Source organism: Manis javanica, chromosome 11 (genome assembly GCF_040802235.1).
Source record: "Manis javanica isolate MJ-LG chromosome 11, MJ_LKY, whole genome shotgun sequence".
In the NCBI taxonomy this organism is placed as follows: Eukaryota; Metazoa; Chordata; class Mammalia; order Pholidota; family Manidae; genus Manis; species Manis javanica.
This window is the reverse complement of record NC_133166.1, coordinates 110,888,866-110,903,718: the sequence shown is the minus strand read 5'-3', so window position 1 is coordinate 110,903,718 and position 14,853 is coordinate 110,888,866. Positions and strand designations below refer to the sequence as shown.

Here is a 14,853-nt window from a genome sequence, read left to right as displayed (position 1 = left end):
TGTCTGCCTGCGTAGGTGGGCAGGGCATTCCTCCTCCTCCCTCCCGCCATCTCTGCTCTGTCGCCCAGTGTTATGTCCTGCGGTCTCTGTGTGTAGGGGTCTGTTCATCCTCACGGAAGGGCGGTGCATGGCTGCGAGGGACCCCAGCTCAGTGTCAGGGTGGCCTTTGTCTCCCGTTGCCCAGGACAGCCCCGTTGTGGCACAGGGAACAACCGTGTAGTCTTCCATTGTGTGTGTGGCCTTGACTTCCTGAACAGAGTTCACGTAGAACTGGAATTGCTGGTTTGGCACAGCACGCCCTCCACAAGCTCCCGGGCACCCCCGGTCCACGCCGGCTTTGACCCTACCCTTTCCAGATCTCCGCCCGCAGAGATGGGGCTGTCAAAGCGGGCAGCCTGTTCCTAGAGTTACGTCTGTCCTCCGTGCTCGCTGACAGTGTGGTCCAGGGGCGCACTGGGCACCCTGACCTTTCACTGCATCTGGTGGTGACAAGCTGCTCTCCCAGCTGCCAGAGTCCCGGGGACCCCCAAGGCTCCGGGCGCCAGGCTCCCCATGATCTGTGTTGGGCTGCCCTCCTGCGTCCGGTCCTGCTGTTTGTCCTGTTTCTGCCCGGTGCCTGTCACTGCTGTGTTTGAGGCAGAGGGCTTATTACCGCACGAGTTTGGAACGGTTCTCACCTGGAGCCTGCATTTCTTCCAGGTCTTAGAAAAGCAAACGCTGGCCTTTTTTCTTATCTTGCTCAGTTCCAATGGCCCCCGCAGGCCTTTGGCTGCTCCCCGTGGGCCATGGTCATGGCCGCAGCTAGTCGGGGCTCCATTTCAATGCTGGCTTTCCCAGCCCCGGGGCCGAGCCCATGTGGCCCCCACCAGGGTCTGGCTCGGGCCGTGGAGGAGGTGCGGTGCCTCGTTACCCACCGAACCAGGACCACAGAACCGAACCTGTGCTCATTCAGGTGCCAGTCCCCATGGCACCCCTAGGTTTTCTTTGTGAATTTTCATGTTTCCGCATTTTCCTTGTCCCCCTCCTTACAGACGTAGGGCACCATGCCGCGCAGCCCGACGTCCAGTGAGGACGAGATGGCCCAGAGCTTCTCTGACTACTCGCTGGGGTCGGAGTCAGACAGCTCCAAAGAGGAGACCATCTATGACACCATCCGGGCCACGGCGGAGAAGCCCAGCACTGCCAGGACGGAGGAGAGCCAGGGCAACATGCTGGTGATCCGCATCCTGATCCCGGACCTGCAGCAGACGGTGAGCCCGCGTCCACTCATCATCAGGCGCCGCTGGCAGGGCTGGGCAGGTGCCCAGTGCAGGAGGTCTCCTGCCTGTCCAGATCACAAGCCCTTTCTGCCGCAGGCCCGTGTTGGGTGGGCTCCCTTAGCGGGTGGGACTGGGGGTGCCTGGCAAGCCCCTGGTCACCTGTCATCTGTGGCCTCTGTTGGTCATGGTGTGGAGGGCAGACCACCTCACCTTAGGTCTGGATTAAAGGGAGGGGCAGGCAGGGCCGGGACAGTGACGTGACTGAGGATGGACGGCCTCCAGAGCCCTAGGGGGTGGGCTGAATCCACGCCCACCCTTTGTACCGAAGGCAGAGACTGGGAAGGGGACTGGGGACCGGAGGAAAGGCCATCTGGTCCTGGGATGTTACTTGGCTGTGTCACCCACTTTGCACACATCCAGGGCTTCGTCCCTACTACAGTGGGAGTCTGAAGAGTTGGGTCAGAACCCTGATGGCTGGGTGCCCCTCTCCTGGTGTGAGTGGCTCCAGCCCCCAGGCCCTGCTCTCTCTGGGGAGGCTGACAGCTGTCATCCAGGAGCGAGGTCTGCCAGGTGGGAAGGCTCCGGGTGACCCGATGCCCTGGAGCCGATCTGGCAGCTTGGCAGCCCCAGGTCCACCCGTTGGCACGGCCATGGCTTCTCAGGAGGGCAGGCATGGTGTGACCGTGTTCTCTGCTGCGTCCTTAACCTCTCTGAAAATGTGAGGTGTTACAAAGACTCTGGTCATACGGGGAAGCAGGTGGCAGCCCCCGAAGTGGCTGTGGTTAGAGTCTGGTGAACATTCTAGACGTGTCTCCAAAGGATGGCAGCGCATATGGGTGGGAATACGTGGGTGAATGTAGGCTCGGGCTGCACATGCTGCTGAAACACCCCATCATTAGGAGAGTTTATTTGGATATAAAAGGAGCAAAAATTACCTTAGTAATTTTTTTGCTCCAAGATGACTATTTCCAAAGCTGTAAAGTAAACAGACAGTTCGGGACACTGGAAGCTGGAATCTTTTGCTTTCATTTTGATTGCAGTTTTTTTCTCTCCTTTCTTCCTGCTGTGGGGAACTTAGCACTTGCTGCTGGTATCCTGGGGACAGATTAAGCTAATTGTGGTAATGAAAGGCCGCGAGCCTCAGCACTGAACACAGATGCTCATCTCTCCCTGTCATCTCGGTCTCCGGGGATGGCAGGGATGGAGCGGGTTTCTGCTCCTGCAGTCACTCAGGGGTCCAGGTTCCTTCCACCTGGGATCTCTGGCATCCTGTAGTCACCCAGGGGGTGAGGGGAAGGGAGAGAACTCGTGGACCCCTTCCCCCCATTTCCCTCCATTCTTCTGGAGGCTGCACCTGACTGCCAAGGAGGCTGAGAAAGAGGGTTTAGCTCAGCCCTGAACAGTGTGAACAAGAAGCTGGTTGCACGTGTGCACACACGTTCATGCACACATATGCCCCCCTCTCCTCCCCCACCCCGGGTCTTCTTGTTGTGGCCCTCTTGGCATATGCTGACCACCCATTCCACCTCCGTCCTGCTTCGCAGCACAACGGTTGCAGTCGCCCCGTGCATGCCCACGCTGGGCAGACGGCGCCTTTCTTTTCATGTGCCACCTCTCACTGGTCTGGGGCTGGTGGTGCAGTGGTTTTCCAGGAAGCGCTGAGCCCTCCTTCCTCAGTGACGCTGCAGTTGCTTCTTGGTATTTGCTGTCGTTTTGACCTGTAATGTCACCTCCACTGGTGAGTAATGAGCGGTTACCTACAGGGGACGTGCAGGGAAGGGTCCTGCGAGCCTCTGGTTACATTTCCCTCAATGATCAATATGTAACCTTGTTTTGTGTGTGTTTCTGTGCAAAGACATGTTGTGTAATACACACGGTTGATCACTAATGTGGAACTCACGCCGGATGCTTCTCAGTGAACACAGGTGCTTTTTCCACTGGGCGCATGGCAGCCTTTTTGTGCTTAGGATCACTAGACAGAACCTCCCCATTGTGCCAGGGGGCTGTTCTTAAACAGCAAAATCACCCATAAAGGCACAGATAGGCAGAAATGGGGCACCACCTAGACTGCGGTACGGACACTTGTTTATAGCCTGAGTGGAAACAGGAAGGCAGTGTGTTGCTTTGTCTGACCCCAGCCGGGAAGGCGGATGTTGGGCGACTCGAACGCTTTGTCGCTCTTGGGTTTGTCCGTACCACAAACGTGCCTTGAGTATTGGCTTTGGGGCCACAAAGAGATGTGAGTGAGTAGGCAGCTCCCAGCGCAGAGTCCACGGAGAATGAGACTTTGCCGTGTGCTGGAACGTCTGCTTATTCCCTTGGCTGGCACGTCCTTTCCTCTGTGTGCTATTTTTGCGTCAGAATTCCTACTCTACGTCGCCCCACACCCGCGGGGATGCTGTTTGACTGTCTTCTTTTTTTTTTTTTTTAATTTTATTTTGGTATCATTAATCTATAATTACATGAAGGACATTATGTTCATTAGGCTCCCCCCTTCACCAAGTCCCCCCCACGTACCCCTTCACAGTCACTGTATCAGCGTAGTAAGATGCTGTAGAATCACTACTTGTCTTCTCTGTGTCGCACAGCCCTCCCTGTGCCCCCCACACTATACATGCTAATCGTAAGGCCCCCTTTCTTTTTCCCCACCCTTGTCCCTCCCTTCCCACCCGTCCTCCCCAGTCCCCTTCCCTTTGGTAACTGTTAGTCCATTCTTGGGTCTGTGAGTCTGCTGCTGTTTTGTTCCTTCAGTTTTCTTTTGTTCTTATACTCCACAGATGAGTGAAATCATTTGGTACTTGAATGTGTTTGACCGTTTTCTTGCCCTGAACATTGCCTTGATGGCTTTGCATACGTCTTGTTGGTGCCATAATCTTTTTTATTGGTTTCCTAAAGAACCGGCTCCAGTTACAACACTAGGAAGTGTGTGGTGTTAGCCGTTCTGTGTTTCTGGCCTGCAGATCATGTTGGCCCCCCCCTTTCAAGGGTTTCTTCTGTTCTCTTGCTTTTCCGGTGTTCCTGCCGGCACCTCTGTTTCAGGAACAGCAATGACCCTGGTGCTGCCGCTGCTTCTCCGTATCTGCTATCTTTTCTCTAATTGCTTTAATCCCTTGGTGGTTTCCCTCTTTGTTTTCTGCTCTTTTCTTGAGCCTTTCTGTATTGTATTGTTCACTCGGATCCATTCTGTGCTGCTTATTGTGGTTGTATTATTTTGGCTTTCCATGTGTTTTTGTCGCCCTGTGCTTGCTCTTTTTGAAAATTATTGTTTTGAGTTGTTTATTCATTTACTCGGTTTAATGGCTTCTTATTTTCCTGCCTAGCATAAACAGCACTCTGGGAGATCTTTCTTCTTTTAATTGGGGTGTATTTTCACCCAGAATCGGTGAGTCTGGTTCCTGCATGCCGTCTCGCACCCTTTCTCTCATTTCTTTTCCTGCGGTTTGTCTTTGTTATTTGCCTCCCGTTCTTCCCGACTTGTTCCGGCTGTTTGCTAGCACCTTGGCATCTTTCTGTTTGCCCTGACTGCACACAAGGGCGTTTTCCTTGGCTCCCTCGTAAAGGTCCCCGTGGTGGTCTGCCCACCGTTTGGATGCAGAGGCCCAGGGGCAGGGAGGGTCCAGTCTCCACAAGGCCTGGCCTCCCTCCTCCTTTGGAGATGTTCTTGAATGTTCTGCTCTGGAGCATGGTGCAGGGAGCATGTCCTGTTCTCGTGGAGGGGCACCCCCAGACCCTGGGCACACCCCCCATTCAGCAGGGAGGGTCTGTGCTGGACAGTCAGCCCTGGATGTGTCCTTTGTGTCCCCCACCCCTTCCCAGCCAGAAGAGAGAAGGACCCTGTGTTCACATCTGTCCATATTTGAGTGTGTTGGTGCAAACGGCATTGGGATTTCGCCCCACCTGAGTGTCCACTTTCCCTGGGCTGTCCAAGAGGTGTGCTCTGGCATTAGGTCATGCCTGTTTCATACTTTTGGGGGTGACTTTCACTATTTGGGGTCACTCGGCCTGACCTGGCTTCAGACCTTCCCAGCCGCTGGAGGCTGCCCGACTTGTTGAAAGCCCGTCTGTGGTGGGGGCCCCAGTGGCCCCTGACCACAAGTGCGGACTCCTGTGTGGCTCATCCTCGTGCTGCAGGGTCGTGACCACGCCACCCCTTACCGCCTGTTGTTGTTAGAGTCAGGAGGGGCTTGGGGGCCTGGGCAGGCACTCCTCTGGGACTTCCAGCCCCAGCCCTGAATTGGGAAGTGCGTGGGGAGGCAGAGCTCTGGAGATCTATGCCCCCACCCCCCCATTCTCACTCACCACCCCGAGGCACCCGCTCAGCCCCGGAGGCACCATGGCCTCCGCTGCACCCATCCTGATGAGCCCGTGTCCTGTAACCACCCCAATACATTCTGAACATGTACCACATGCCAGCCACCATATTAACCTTGTGGGCACCGTGTCACTCAGTTCTTGCAAAGGCCCCCAGGAGGCCGGTGTCTCTCAGCATCTTTACTGTGGGATGACACGTCCATAGCTGCATGCACACAAGGCATGGTGTCAGATGAAGAGACAGGCGTTGCCCGTGCCCACAGGCCTCAGCAGCACCCTCTCAGCCATGAGTAGGTTTGTGATTGTCCCTGTTAGCAGACGGGTGGCCTGTGACATGCCGTCTTGAGCCTCCAGGCTGCTGGCACTGATGTGTGATGCGCAGTCACTGCCCCACACCTGGGCCTGATTTGCTTCTGCGGCTCGTAGTCCCTTAGGATGGTGGCCGCTGGGCAGCCTGGAGAGGACGCAGCACGGGTGGGGCTCATCCGGGATGGCTCAGGGTCATATTGCCCACACTGTGTGCTTTGGGTGCAGCCCTGAAGGTCTCTGCATGGGGACGCCTGCAGATGTAAAGAGAGCCCGTGCAGGCTGGGCATGCAGCGGGGACCAGCGCGTGCCCAGTAGCTGTGTTACCTCCCCCCATCTCTTTGGTCAAAGCCAGTTGGTAGCACTGTCCACACCCGGGGCTGCTCATCAGTCACCATGGAGAAGGGTCAGTCATCTTTGCCATGTTCCTGAGATGCTCTTTGGAAAGCCCGGGTGAGGGTGTGGGCATGGGGACAGGTGGACATGGTGCCGGACTTGGAGGTCACAGTGTTGCGGGAGCTGTGCCTGCTGACCTCCTGACAGGCGGCTCAGGCCTCAGTCAGTGTCTGTCCACTTGCATAGCTGCTTTGGGAGCCTGTTGAGAGTTCTAGGGGAGAGACACCTGCTTTTCAGGCCCAGAATTAGGATTCTTCCTGAAAGGAAGGTCTGCCGGGCTTCTGGTCTCAACTCCCAGGAGCATAATTGTTTCTGGAACCTTCTGAAGACTACTTCTTGTTACTTTGTTCAAGACAGACAAAGGCCCTGGAGGCTGAGACCAGAAACCCCGGGGGCTGAGCTCTTAGCAACAAAGCAGCTGTTGCTCCCAGTGAGGCCTTTGCTGGGCTGATCCTGAGGCCGGGGACGCAAGACAGACCTGGAGTCCCGCCCAGAAGAGCCGTGGGGACTGCTGAGCAGGTTTGTCACCCCAGGCCCACCCGCCGCCTCAGAGAGATGGTGCCCGGAGAAGCTCCTCTGCCCAGGGAGGTCTCACCGCGGGGCAGCCCCTCACCAAGGAGGCACAGACAGCTTCTCGCCGAGTGACGCCAGTTCCAGGGTGGGGGTGTTTTGGATGCTGACGAGAGCCCCCAGCCATGCTTGCCAGCCTTCCCGGAACGCGTCTCCAGGGCCACCCCGCTCGTTGGAAGCCCTGATGAGCAGTCCCAGTGGCTGGGTGCACAGGCACGTGGTGGTGCACGTGGCGGGGTGGCCCTGGCGTGTGGCGACCATCCCTTCTCTGGATCACCGCAGATGCACAGAGCGCTAACTGGCATCGAGCACTGCAACCATTAGCAATCCTGGCCTTTTAAGCAAGTGGCATGTGACAACATCAACACAACATACAGTTCCTCTGTTACTCATGTTGGAGGGAAATGGACGAGGAGGGGGGACAAAGTTGGTGCCAGTGCGTGCGGTGGCCCGGTGTCCAGGCCACACTGAGTGTCACATACACGGCACAGCGCAGAAGAAAATACGGCGGGACTGTGACGCTCTTTCAGGCTCTTCTTGGGCGTGTACCACCCCGACATGTGCCCGGGGGTTGGCACCTAGTGGCTGAAGGTTTGCCTGCCCCCGGTTTTCCTGCCGTGCCTGCTGTTTCTATCCGAGGGTCCTGTGTTCTGACTACTTCGCATGTCCTGCCAGCCCTTGAGCCCATCTCCCGTTCAGTCGCTGAGGATCCAGACGCCGCTGCTGGCCCCTCATCTTGCACAGACCATGAGGTGGTCCTTCACCACGAGAGAGGGTTCTGGGGGGCTGCCCAGGAAGGGCTGGGAGCCTGGGAAAGCCCCACTTCAGCCCACTGCCGGGCACATGTCTGACTCATTCCTCCGGGCTCCTTGGGAGATGGGAGCTGGGTGTCTTCTCCCAGAGGTAAAGGACATGTGTCCAGCCTTCTGGAAATGCGTGACTCGAGGGTCAGCCTCTTAATTCCACTTCTGGAACGTTTGTCCTTGATTTGCTAGGATGCATCCTTCCCGACAGGAAGCCGTGGGTCGGGTGTACCTCGTGCCACATCCTCTGTGGCGTCCCAGCCCAGGGTGAACCAGGAGTGAGGGGGCTCAGCCTGAGCCGCGCCGGGTCCCCATGGCCAGGGCCTGCAGGCTCGGCTCACATTCAGACGGGAGCCCTTTTTCCGGAGCCCCTCCACTCCCTCTCAGGGTGAGGCTGGGAGGCCTCCCCGAAGCTCCAGCCAGCAGGAGGCCCCAGGCTCACTCCAGACTCTGCCCACACGCAGGGCCTCCGTCACCACGTCCCTGGGCGCAGCCCCAGCTCTCACCTCCTGCCCGGACCCAGACCTCGCTTCTCCCTTGACACCTTGCCGGCTGGACACACAAGGGCCCCTCTGCGCACATTCACGAGATGAATGCCTCCTCCCTCCCTGGTGCTGACCCTCTGTACCCGGCCCCGCTGGTGTTCCCTCTCAGCAGGGGTCACCCTTAAAGCAACGTTGTTGGGGTAGAATTTATGAACTAGAAGATCCACTCATGTTGAATGCACCATTCAGTGCTTTTCAGTAAACACGCTGAGTTGTGTGACCGTCACCCCATCTTCCTGTCACCCCCTTACACCTGCCTGCAGTTCATCCTGGTCACCACCTCCAGCCCCCAACAGGAACGGGCCAGCGTCTGCCTCCATAGATTTCCTATTCCGGACATCCCACGTGAATGGGGCCACACGCAAGGCCTTGTGTCCGTCCATCTGCTCTCACTCAGCACAAGTCTGAGGTCCATCCACACGGTGGCATCTCTCGGTCTTCATTCCTTGGCATGGACCACGTTCTAATCCAGGCTTCAGTCGATGGCCGGCTGGGCTGTTGCATTTTGGCTGTACACCTGCTCTGACTGTCCAGGCTGGAGCTGTCCTAAGCTGTCCCTGTCCCCCGCCATAACCAGCCCTCCCAAGCCCTGTCCTCTGACCTCCAGATTGCCCTGAACCTGGGTCATTCCTCCCACCTTTGTCACCACTTCTGGCCCCATTTCTGCCATCTTTCTGGACTGGGTTGGCTTATGGGAAGTTTCCTACATGTTGCCTTAAGGTGATGCCTTTAATGTAAGTACACTTGTCACCGTGACCTGTGAAACTCCCTGATGGGTCTTACGTTCCTGGGAGAAAGATCGAATGGTTACGTGGCCCTCCGGCAGCAGGTCCACACGATGTCCTCGTGGCCCCTCGCCTGCCCTGCACTTGCCCCACCGCTGTGACCCACAGGTCAGCTCTCGGGTGACCGCTTGGTCAGTGTCTCCACGAGGGGGTCCTGTAGCTGTTTGGCCCGTCCTGGACCCCCGTGGCCAGTACACCTGAATGAACAACTAATGTCTCCTGGGAAAGAGACTGAATCCATCCAAACCCTCGCCCTCTGCTTCCTGGCCCACAACGCACTCCCTCCCACCTGCTCCTTTGCTGACCAAAGGAATTTTGTTTGGGATTCTAGACGTAATTAGAAAAGGAGTTGTACAGGACCTGACTTGAGCACATTTTCTGCCTTAAAAGACACGTCAAGAGGATTTGATGGGTGGAAGAGGACACGGTGATGTGCCCGTCGTTCAGGAACCTTGAGATTGTGGAGCGTGGCCCAGGGCTGACCCCAGGGCCTGAGGACGGCCTCAGGTCTTTGTCTGATGCTGCTTTTCTTAATATAGAGAAAATTAAGAATAGAGAAAAATACAAAGAGTAAGATCATAAATCCCAGTGTATGTTTTTTGCCGAATTGACATGTTAACATTTTGTCACTTTTTCATCATGGATGAAAATTTCACTGATAAAGTCAAAGTCTCCCTTGTCCTCATGCCCAGTGCCCTGTGCTAAGGGACACACACCGTCATGAATTCCGTGTGAACCCCTCTTGTCTCCTGTTTTCGTTATGCGCACCGGTGGTGACTATATGTGTTGTGTTTGTTGCATAATAAGAAATAGGTACCCGGTGTCATATTGGGTGTATCACTCGTAACTTTCCCCACTTGGCGTTGTGCGTTTGAACATTGTTTGCTTTCATGTTATCCACCCATCCCTTCATCCCTTGATCCCTCCGTCTTTCCACCCCCCTTCCCTCCACTTACCCATCCACCCATCCATCCATCCGTCCACCTGTCCATCTGTCCACCATCCACCCATCATCCTTTGATATCACAGAAATACATGGATTGGGTCTTTGATCTCTGCCTGTTGTGACATGCTGTCCTTCATCGTACACACGTGGATCACCTTTTGGGGGGTGAAGGGCATGGACTCTGGTGTTCTTTGTGGCCTCATTAATTGGTTGCTGGGGCCAACAAGAGCCTCCTTGCCCAGCCTCTGACTCCCCGCTGCCTCCATTCCCTCTGGGATGTGGCAGTGATAATCAGCTCCCCATCCTTGAGTGGAGTGGTTTGACAATTTTAATCAGCAGGTTGGTGAGTCACAAGTTGCTTGAACAAGCGGGCAGGCTCTGGGGCCTCCAGTGAATGGCACTGGAGAAAGTCCACCCTTGACCACGGTGGGCCTTACTCACCTCACACAAAGGCTGAGAGGGGCTGTATTTTTATTTCTATCATTAAAAACCATGAAGACCCTACTTCAGTAGCATCAGGTTTGTGTCTTGGAAGGATTCTGTGCTGCATCTTGCGGTTAAGCGTTAGGTTAATGTTTTATATCTGAGAGAGGCTGGCTCAGCCCGCCAGGTGTCTGTGGCCCGTGTGACAGATGTTGGACCCATCTGCTCTCCAGCTTCGCTTCACCTGATTCCCACTTACATCTCTTTGAGAAAATAATGTTCACGGGAAGTGACCTTGATCTGGACTTACACCGCATTCTGTGGAAAAGCTTTGTGAGTCCCGCACTGTGGCAAGAACCCTGTGGTTCCCAGTCCACGCCTCTGCCCCTTGTGTCCCAGGCCCGTGATAATTTCCCAGAGGGTGGTGGCCCTGGCCCGGACCATCGGCCTTTAGTCTGCATCCGTCCAAGGGCACGGCGCTCCGCCAGCACCTTCCCCGTGTGGTTGTGTTTCCGTGACCCTCACATCTGGCCTGACTCCTGACCCTCACTCATTTGGCCTTTCTCTTCACAAACCTGCCCTCTGGCCAGCTGCAGGCTCTTGGGACACAGATCGGTGCCACCTCCCTCACCGCCTGGTTGCTGCCACCCCACTGGCCTCCTGCTCCCCTCTAACCATGTGTGGCCCCTGCCTGGCTCGTCTTCCTGATTCTTGCCTCCACGTGGGTCAGGAGCGGCTTGGCCAGTGGGTCTCCCCCGATCCTGGTCAGCCTCTCACAGCTGTGCAGCCTGGGGAGGGGTCCTCTGGGCGTGGGGCACTGATCCTGCCCTCCAGGACTCCTGAGCCATCCACGGGCACCTGGGCTCTGCTCCGTGTCTGCAGTCGGGACTGTTGAGTCGCTGCCCTTCACTCCACCCCGTCTGCTGCGCCTACACAGACCCGTCTGGCCAGCATCAGGTCCTCTGTTCACGGGGAACCCGAGCTAGCTCCCCTCGAAGAGGGCATGCATCATGGACCGCCTGAGCTGGTGCCTGCCATTCCCTGTCACCTTGGCGATGGCAGAGCACCATTCATTCGCCCCCAAAAGTCACGGGTCTGTGCACAGCTTCCCACAGCATCCCGTGGCTGCTGTTGGGTTCTGGTGTTTGAAAAATGTTACTCTGATTGCAAAACGATCCCTGCCACTCTGTCCTCTATTAATGTTTAAATGTTCAGGAGCATCCCCTTGACCCCTGGACAACAGCTTCTGCCAGTCAGGGTCACCTGGCCCTTCCCTATTTCCTTACAAATCCATTGTTTGAAGGGTCGTGTGTTACCTGTGACAGCGTTTCAGTGTCTGCTGCCAGGGTCTTTGTCCGCAGCCAAAAGCAAGATTTCATCTGGACAATTACATGTGCAAACACCTTCATCATGGTTGAAGTCACCCTTGATGCTGCCCATGTTTTGGAGGTGTGCGTACACTGTGGGATGGCTCTCCTTATCATGGGTCGGTCTCCTGAGATGCGTTGTGAATGCGCTGATGATGACCTGGACCGTGACTGCGGAGGAAGTTCTAAATGTACAGTGCATCTCTGCAAAGGCGTGGCGTGCTCAGACTCGGGCTTCTTTCCGTGTGGCCTCAGCCCTTGCTGAATGCTGCTCATCGGCTTGCCCTGAGCGGGGATGTGTGTTCCCACTCGGGTCTGTTTCCAGCCCCGCATCCTGAGCGGGTGATGCAGGGAACGTCCCTCGGCACATTACCCACAAAGGCATCGGCAGCTCTCCCCTCCACCCCACTTCCCCTGCTTTTTCTGGCTGGAAGTCAGGAGCGAGGTGGATTAAGTCTCACCTGGGGAGCATGAATGGCCGGTGCACCGCGGTGGTGGACATGTCCGTGGTCCACGCCTGTGGTGCTGATTGGTTGCTCAGCCTTCACACAGCCCACTGTGACAATCATACGGTACTTACTGTTCTTTGGGGTTTTGTCTAGACGCTTCTCTACCTTTGTAAAAGCTTATAAAACCTTGTCATTGTCTCTGTTTACAGGGCTCAAAACGCATTTGGAAAGCAATTTACTCTCACACATAAGATTCTTTTGCCACGTTGCTGGAAATCAAAACAGCACTGCCCAGCCTCTGCTTCAGCAGCCCAGCCACCCTGGCTCTGGCGGGCACAGGGCTCATGATCCTGCATGGATCATGTGAGGGGCCTGAAAGCACTGACCTGGCCCGCCACGGCCACATGGCCCTCAGTGTGCTATAGACGTGGCTGTGGCCACAGCGTGATGGCTGGGTTGTCCCCCCATCCACGGTCCTGTGTTGATGTCCTACCCTAGTATGTCTCAGGACGTGGCTATATTTGGAGGCGGAGTCTTTAAAGAGATGAAGGTAAAAGGAGGTCATAGGGTGGCCCTGATATCATAGGACTGCTGTCCTATCTCAGAGGAGGAGGAGGTCAGGACACAGACATGCACAGAGGGACGACCACATGAGGACACAGGGAGAGGATGGTGTCCACACGCGCAGGGGACAGGCTCCAGGGCAGCCAGGCCTGCCCACCCTGGGTCTCAGCCTTCCAGCCTCAGGCCCTTGAAAGAGGAAACGTCTGTGGTTTAAGTGTCCCCAGTCTGCGATATTTTGCTATGACCCCTCAAAAAACTAGTAGCCACAGTGTTTGTGGCAGACCCAGGCTGGGCGTCTTCTGTCTCATGGCACCATGTCTGGGTGTGCCAGTTGTTAGTCTCACATCTTGCAGAATGGCGATAGCTCACTGTGACCGAATAGGAGAGTCGGTTTCTCTCCCTTCTTGTAGATTTGAGTTTGACCACAAGCTGCACCGGCAGAAGGGCTGGGGTGCTGTGCAGGTTAACCCCATGGCTGACCTCAGCCCTCCCCTCCGCCTGGGGTGGTGTAGCCGCCCTGTCTGGATTTTTCTGTAATTAGATAGCGTGTGCACAGTGCCCTCGTGATGGCAGCTCCCCGTCCTCACGGTGACCAGGACCAGACCTCACCTGCTGTTACCACTGGGTCATGTCACCCAGGGACTCTGAGCTCAGTGTTGTCCAAGTTCGTCGGTAGCTGCCGAGCTTCAGGGGTGCTTATGCCAAGAAAAAGGCATAAAGCCTGGTCCCCGCGAGCAGCTCATACCCAGAGAAGATAGGGGCTCTGATCAGCTGAGTGCTGGAGGGGTGCCAGAGGTGGCTGGGGGCATTGGGGGATACGTCTGGAAGGACACGTCTGGAAGGACAGGCAGATGGCTCCCCTGGGCGTGAAGGCTCCCCACCCCCACCCCCCACCCCGGTCTCATGGTGGAGCAGGGCCACTCCAAGAGGCTGACGCTGGCCTGCAGGGGTCCAGGCAGCGCTCCCACCTTGGCCTGCTGTGCAACAGCACTGAGTCAAGGCTGAGGGTGGCCACCAGCCCTCCTCTCACTGTTAGAGTCTGCAGCGCTCTGCCATGTCAGCGCCCCATCCTGTCCCTGAGGCAACCGGATGCCAGGATGCTGTGCCGCTTGTCAGGAGACGCGGGAGAGGCCGCTGTGATTTGGGTCTTGGAGGTACCGTTACATCCACTCGCAAAGGTTTCTGTGTCTTCACCCCCCAGGTGGGTCTGGAGGGTCGGCATTTGGGGTTTAGCACCAGAAGGTCAATGAGCCACAGTCACAGGCTCTAACCTGTCCTGCCTGCCCCTTAGGGAGATGACGAGAAATGTCCTCAGGCAGAAAGCACACTGGGCCCGTCCTCCCCCAGCAAGGAGTGCAGAGGGAGAAGCCGGGCCTGCGGTCCGGCCAGCAGGGGCTGGGGCGACCCCATGGGCTTGGACTGCGCTCCGTGGGCGGTCAGACCAGCTCCCTGGGCCCAGCCTGTGGAGGGGGCCGAGGGGGCGAGTCCTGGGCCCTTTTGGGAAGTGTGAGTGCGATTTCAGTGGCAAACGACGTAGAGGGGATGATGGGCTGGAGGCACAAGTGCACAGGGTACACGCAGCTTGGCATTCCAGAGGATTCCAGATTGTTGCCAGGGACTGGCTTGGCATTGCTGGAGTGTGTGTGTGTGTGTGTGTGTGTGTATGGGGCTATGGCAAGGGGTCAGGGGCAGGTACTGACAGGCAGGACTTGTCCTGAGAAGGAGGCAGGGCCAGACCACACTCAGCCCTTCCCTGTGTCCCCTGCAGCAAGGCGCCGGCCCTGAGCCCCAGGCACCGGAGTTGTCATAAGGAGCAGGGACCCAAGAGCCCGGCCTGGAGTGAAGCCACGTGGGTCCGAGAGGCATGTGAGCTCCATGCAGGGCTGTTGGAGTAACCCCGGTGGGGAGGGATGGGGGCCCTCGGGCAGTGGGTTGGGACACATGAGGACTCCAGCTATAGATTATTCTAGACTGAGCTAGAAGGTGCAGGACGGGGAGGAGTCAAGGGCGTCTGGATCCTGGAATGGGAGGCGGTGCTGCCACTGAGATTGGGAGGGGGGCCCCGAGGGAAGCAGGCGGAGGTGGACGGGCGGGGGTCGGGCTGGGAGGGGCTGAGTTGTTAGATGGGG

At 56.8% G+C, this 14,853-nt stretch overlaps 1 protein-coding gene across 5 annotated transcripts in view; it reads left to right on the top strand.

The window, feature by feature from the left end:
• Positions 1-14,853, top strand: part of SHANK2 (SH3 and multiple ankyrin repeat domains 2) — a 471,338-nt gene that overhangs the window by 71,669 nt on the left and 384,816 nt on the right. For all 5 annotated transcript variants that reach the window (XM_073217285.1, XM_073217283.1, XM_073217284.1 and 2 more), the window contains one exon: positions 1,032-1,250. In XM_073217285.1, the coding sequence (XP_073073386.1) occupies positions 1,044-1,250 (207 nt within the window). In that variant the 5' untranslated portion in view covers positions 1,032-1,043. The remainder of the gene's footprint in view (positions 1-1,031; positions 1,251-14,853) is intronic.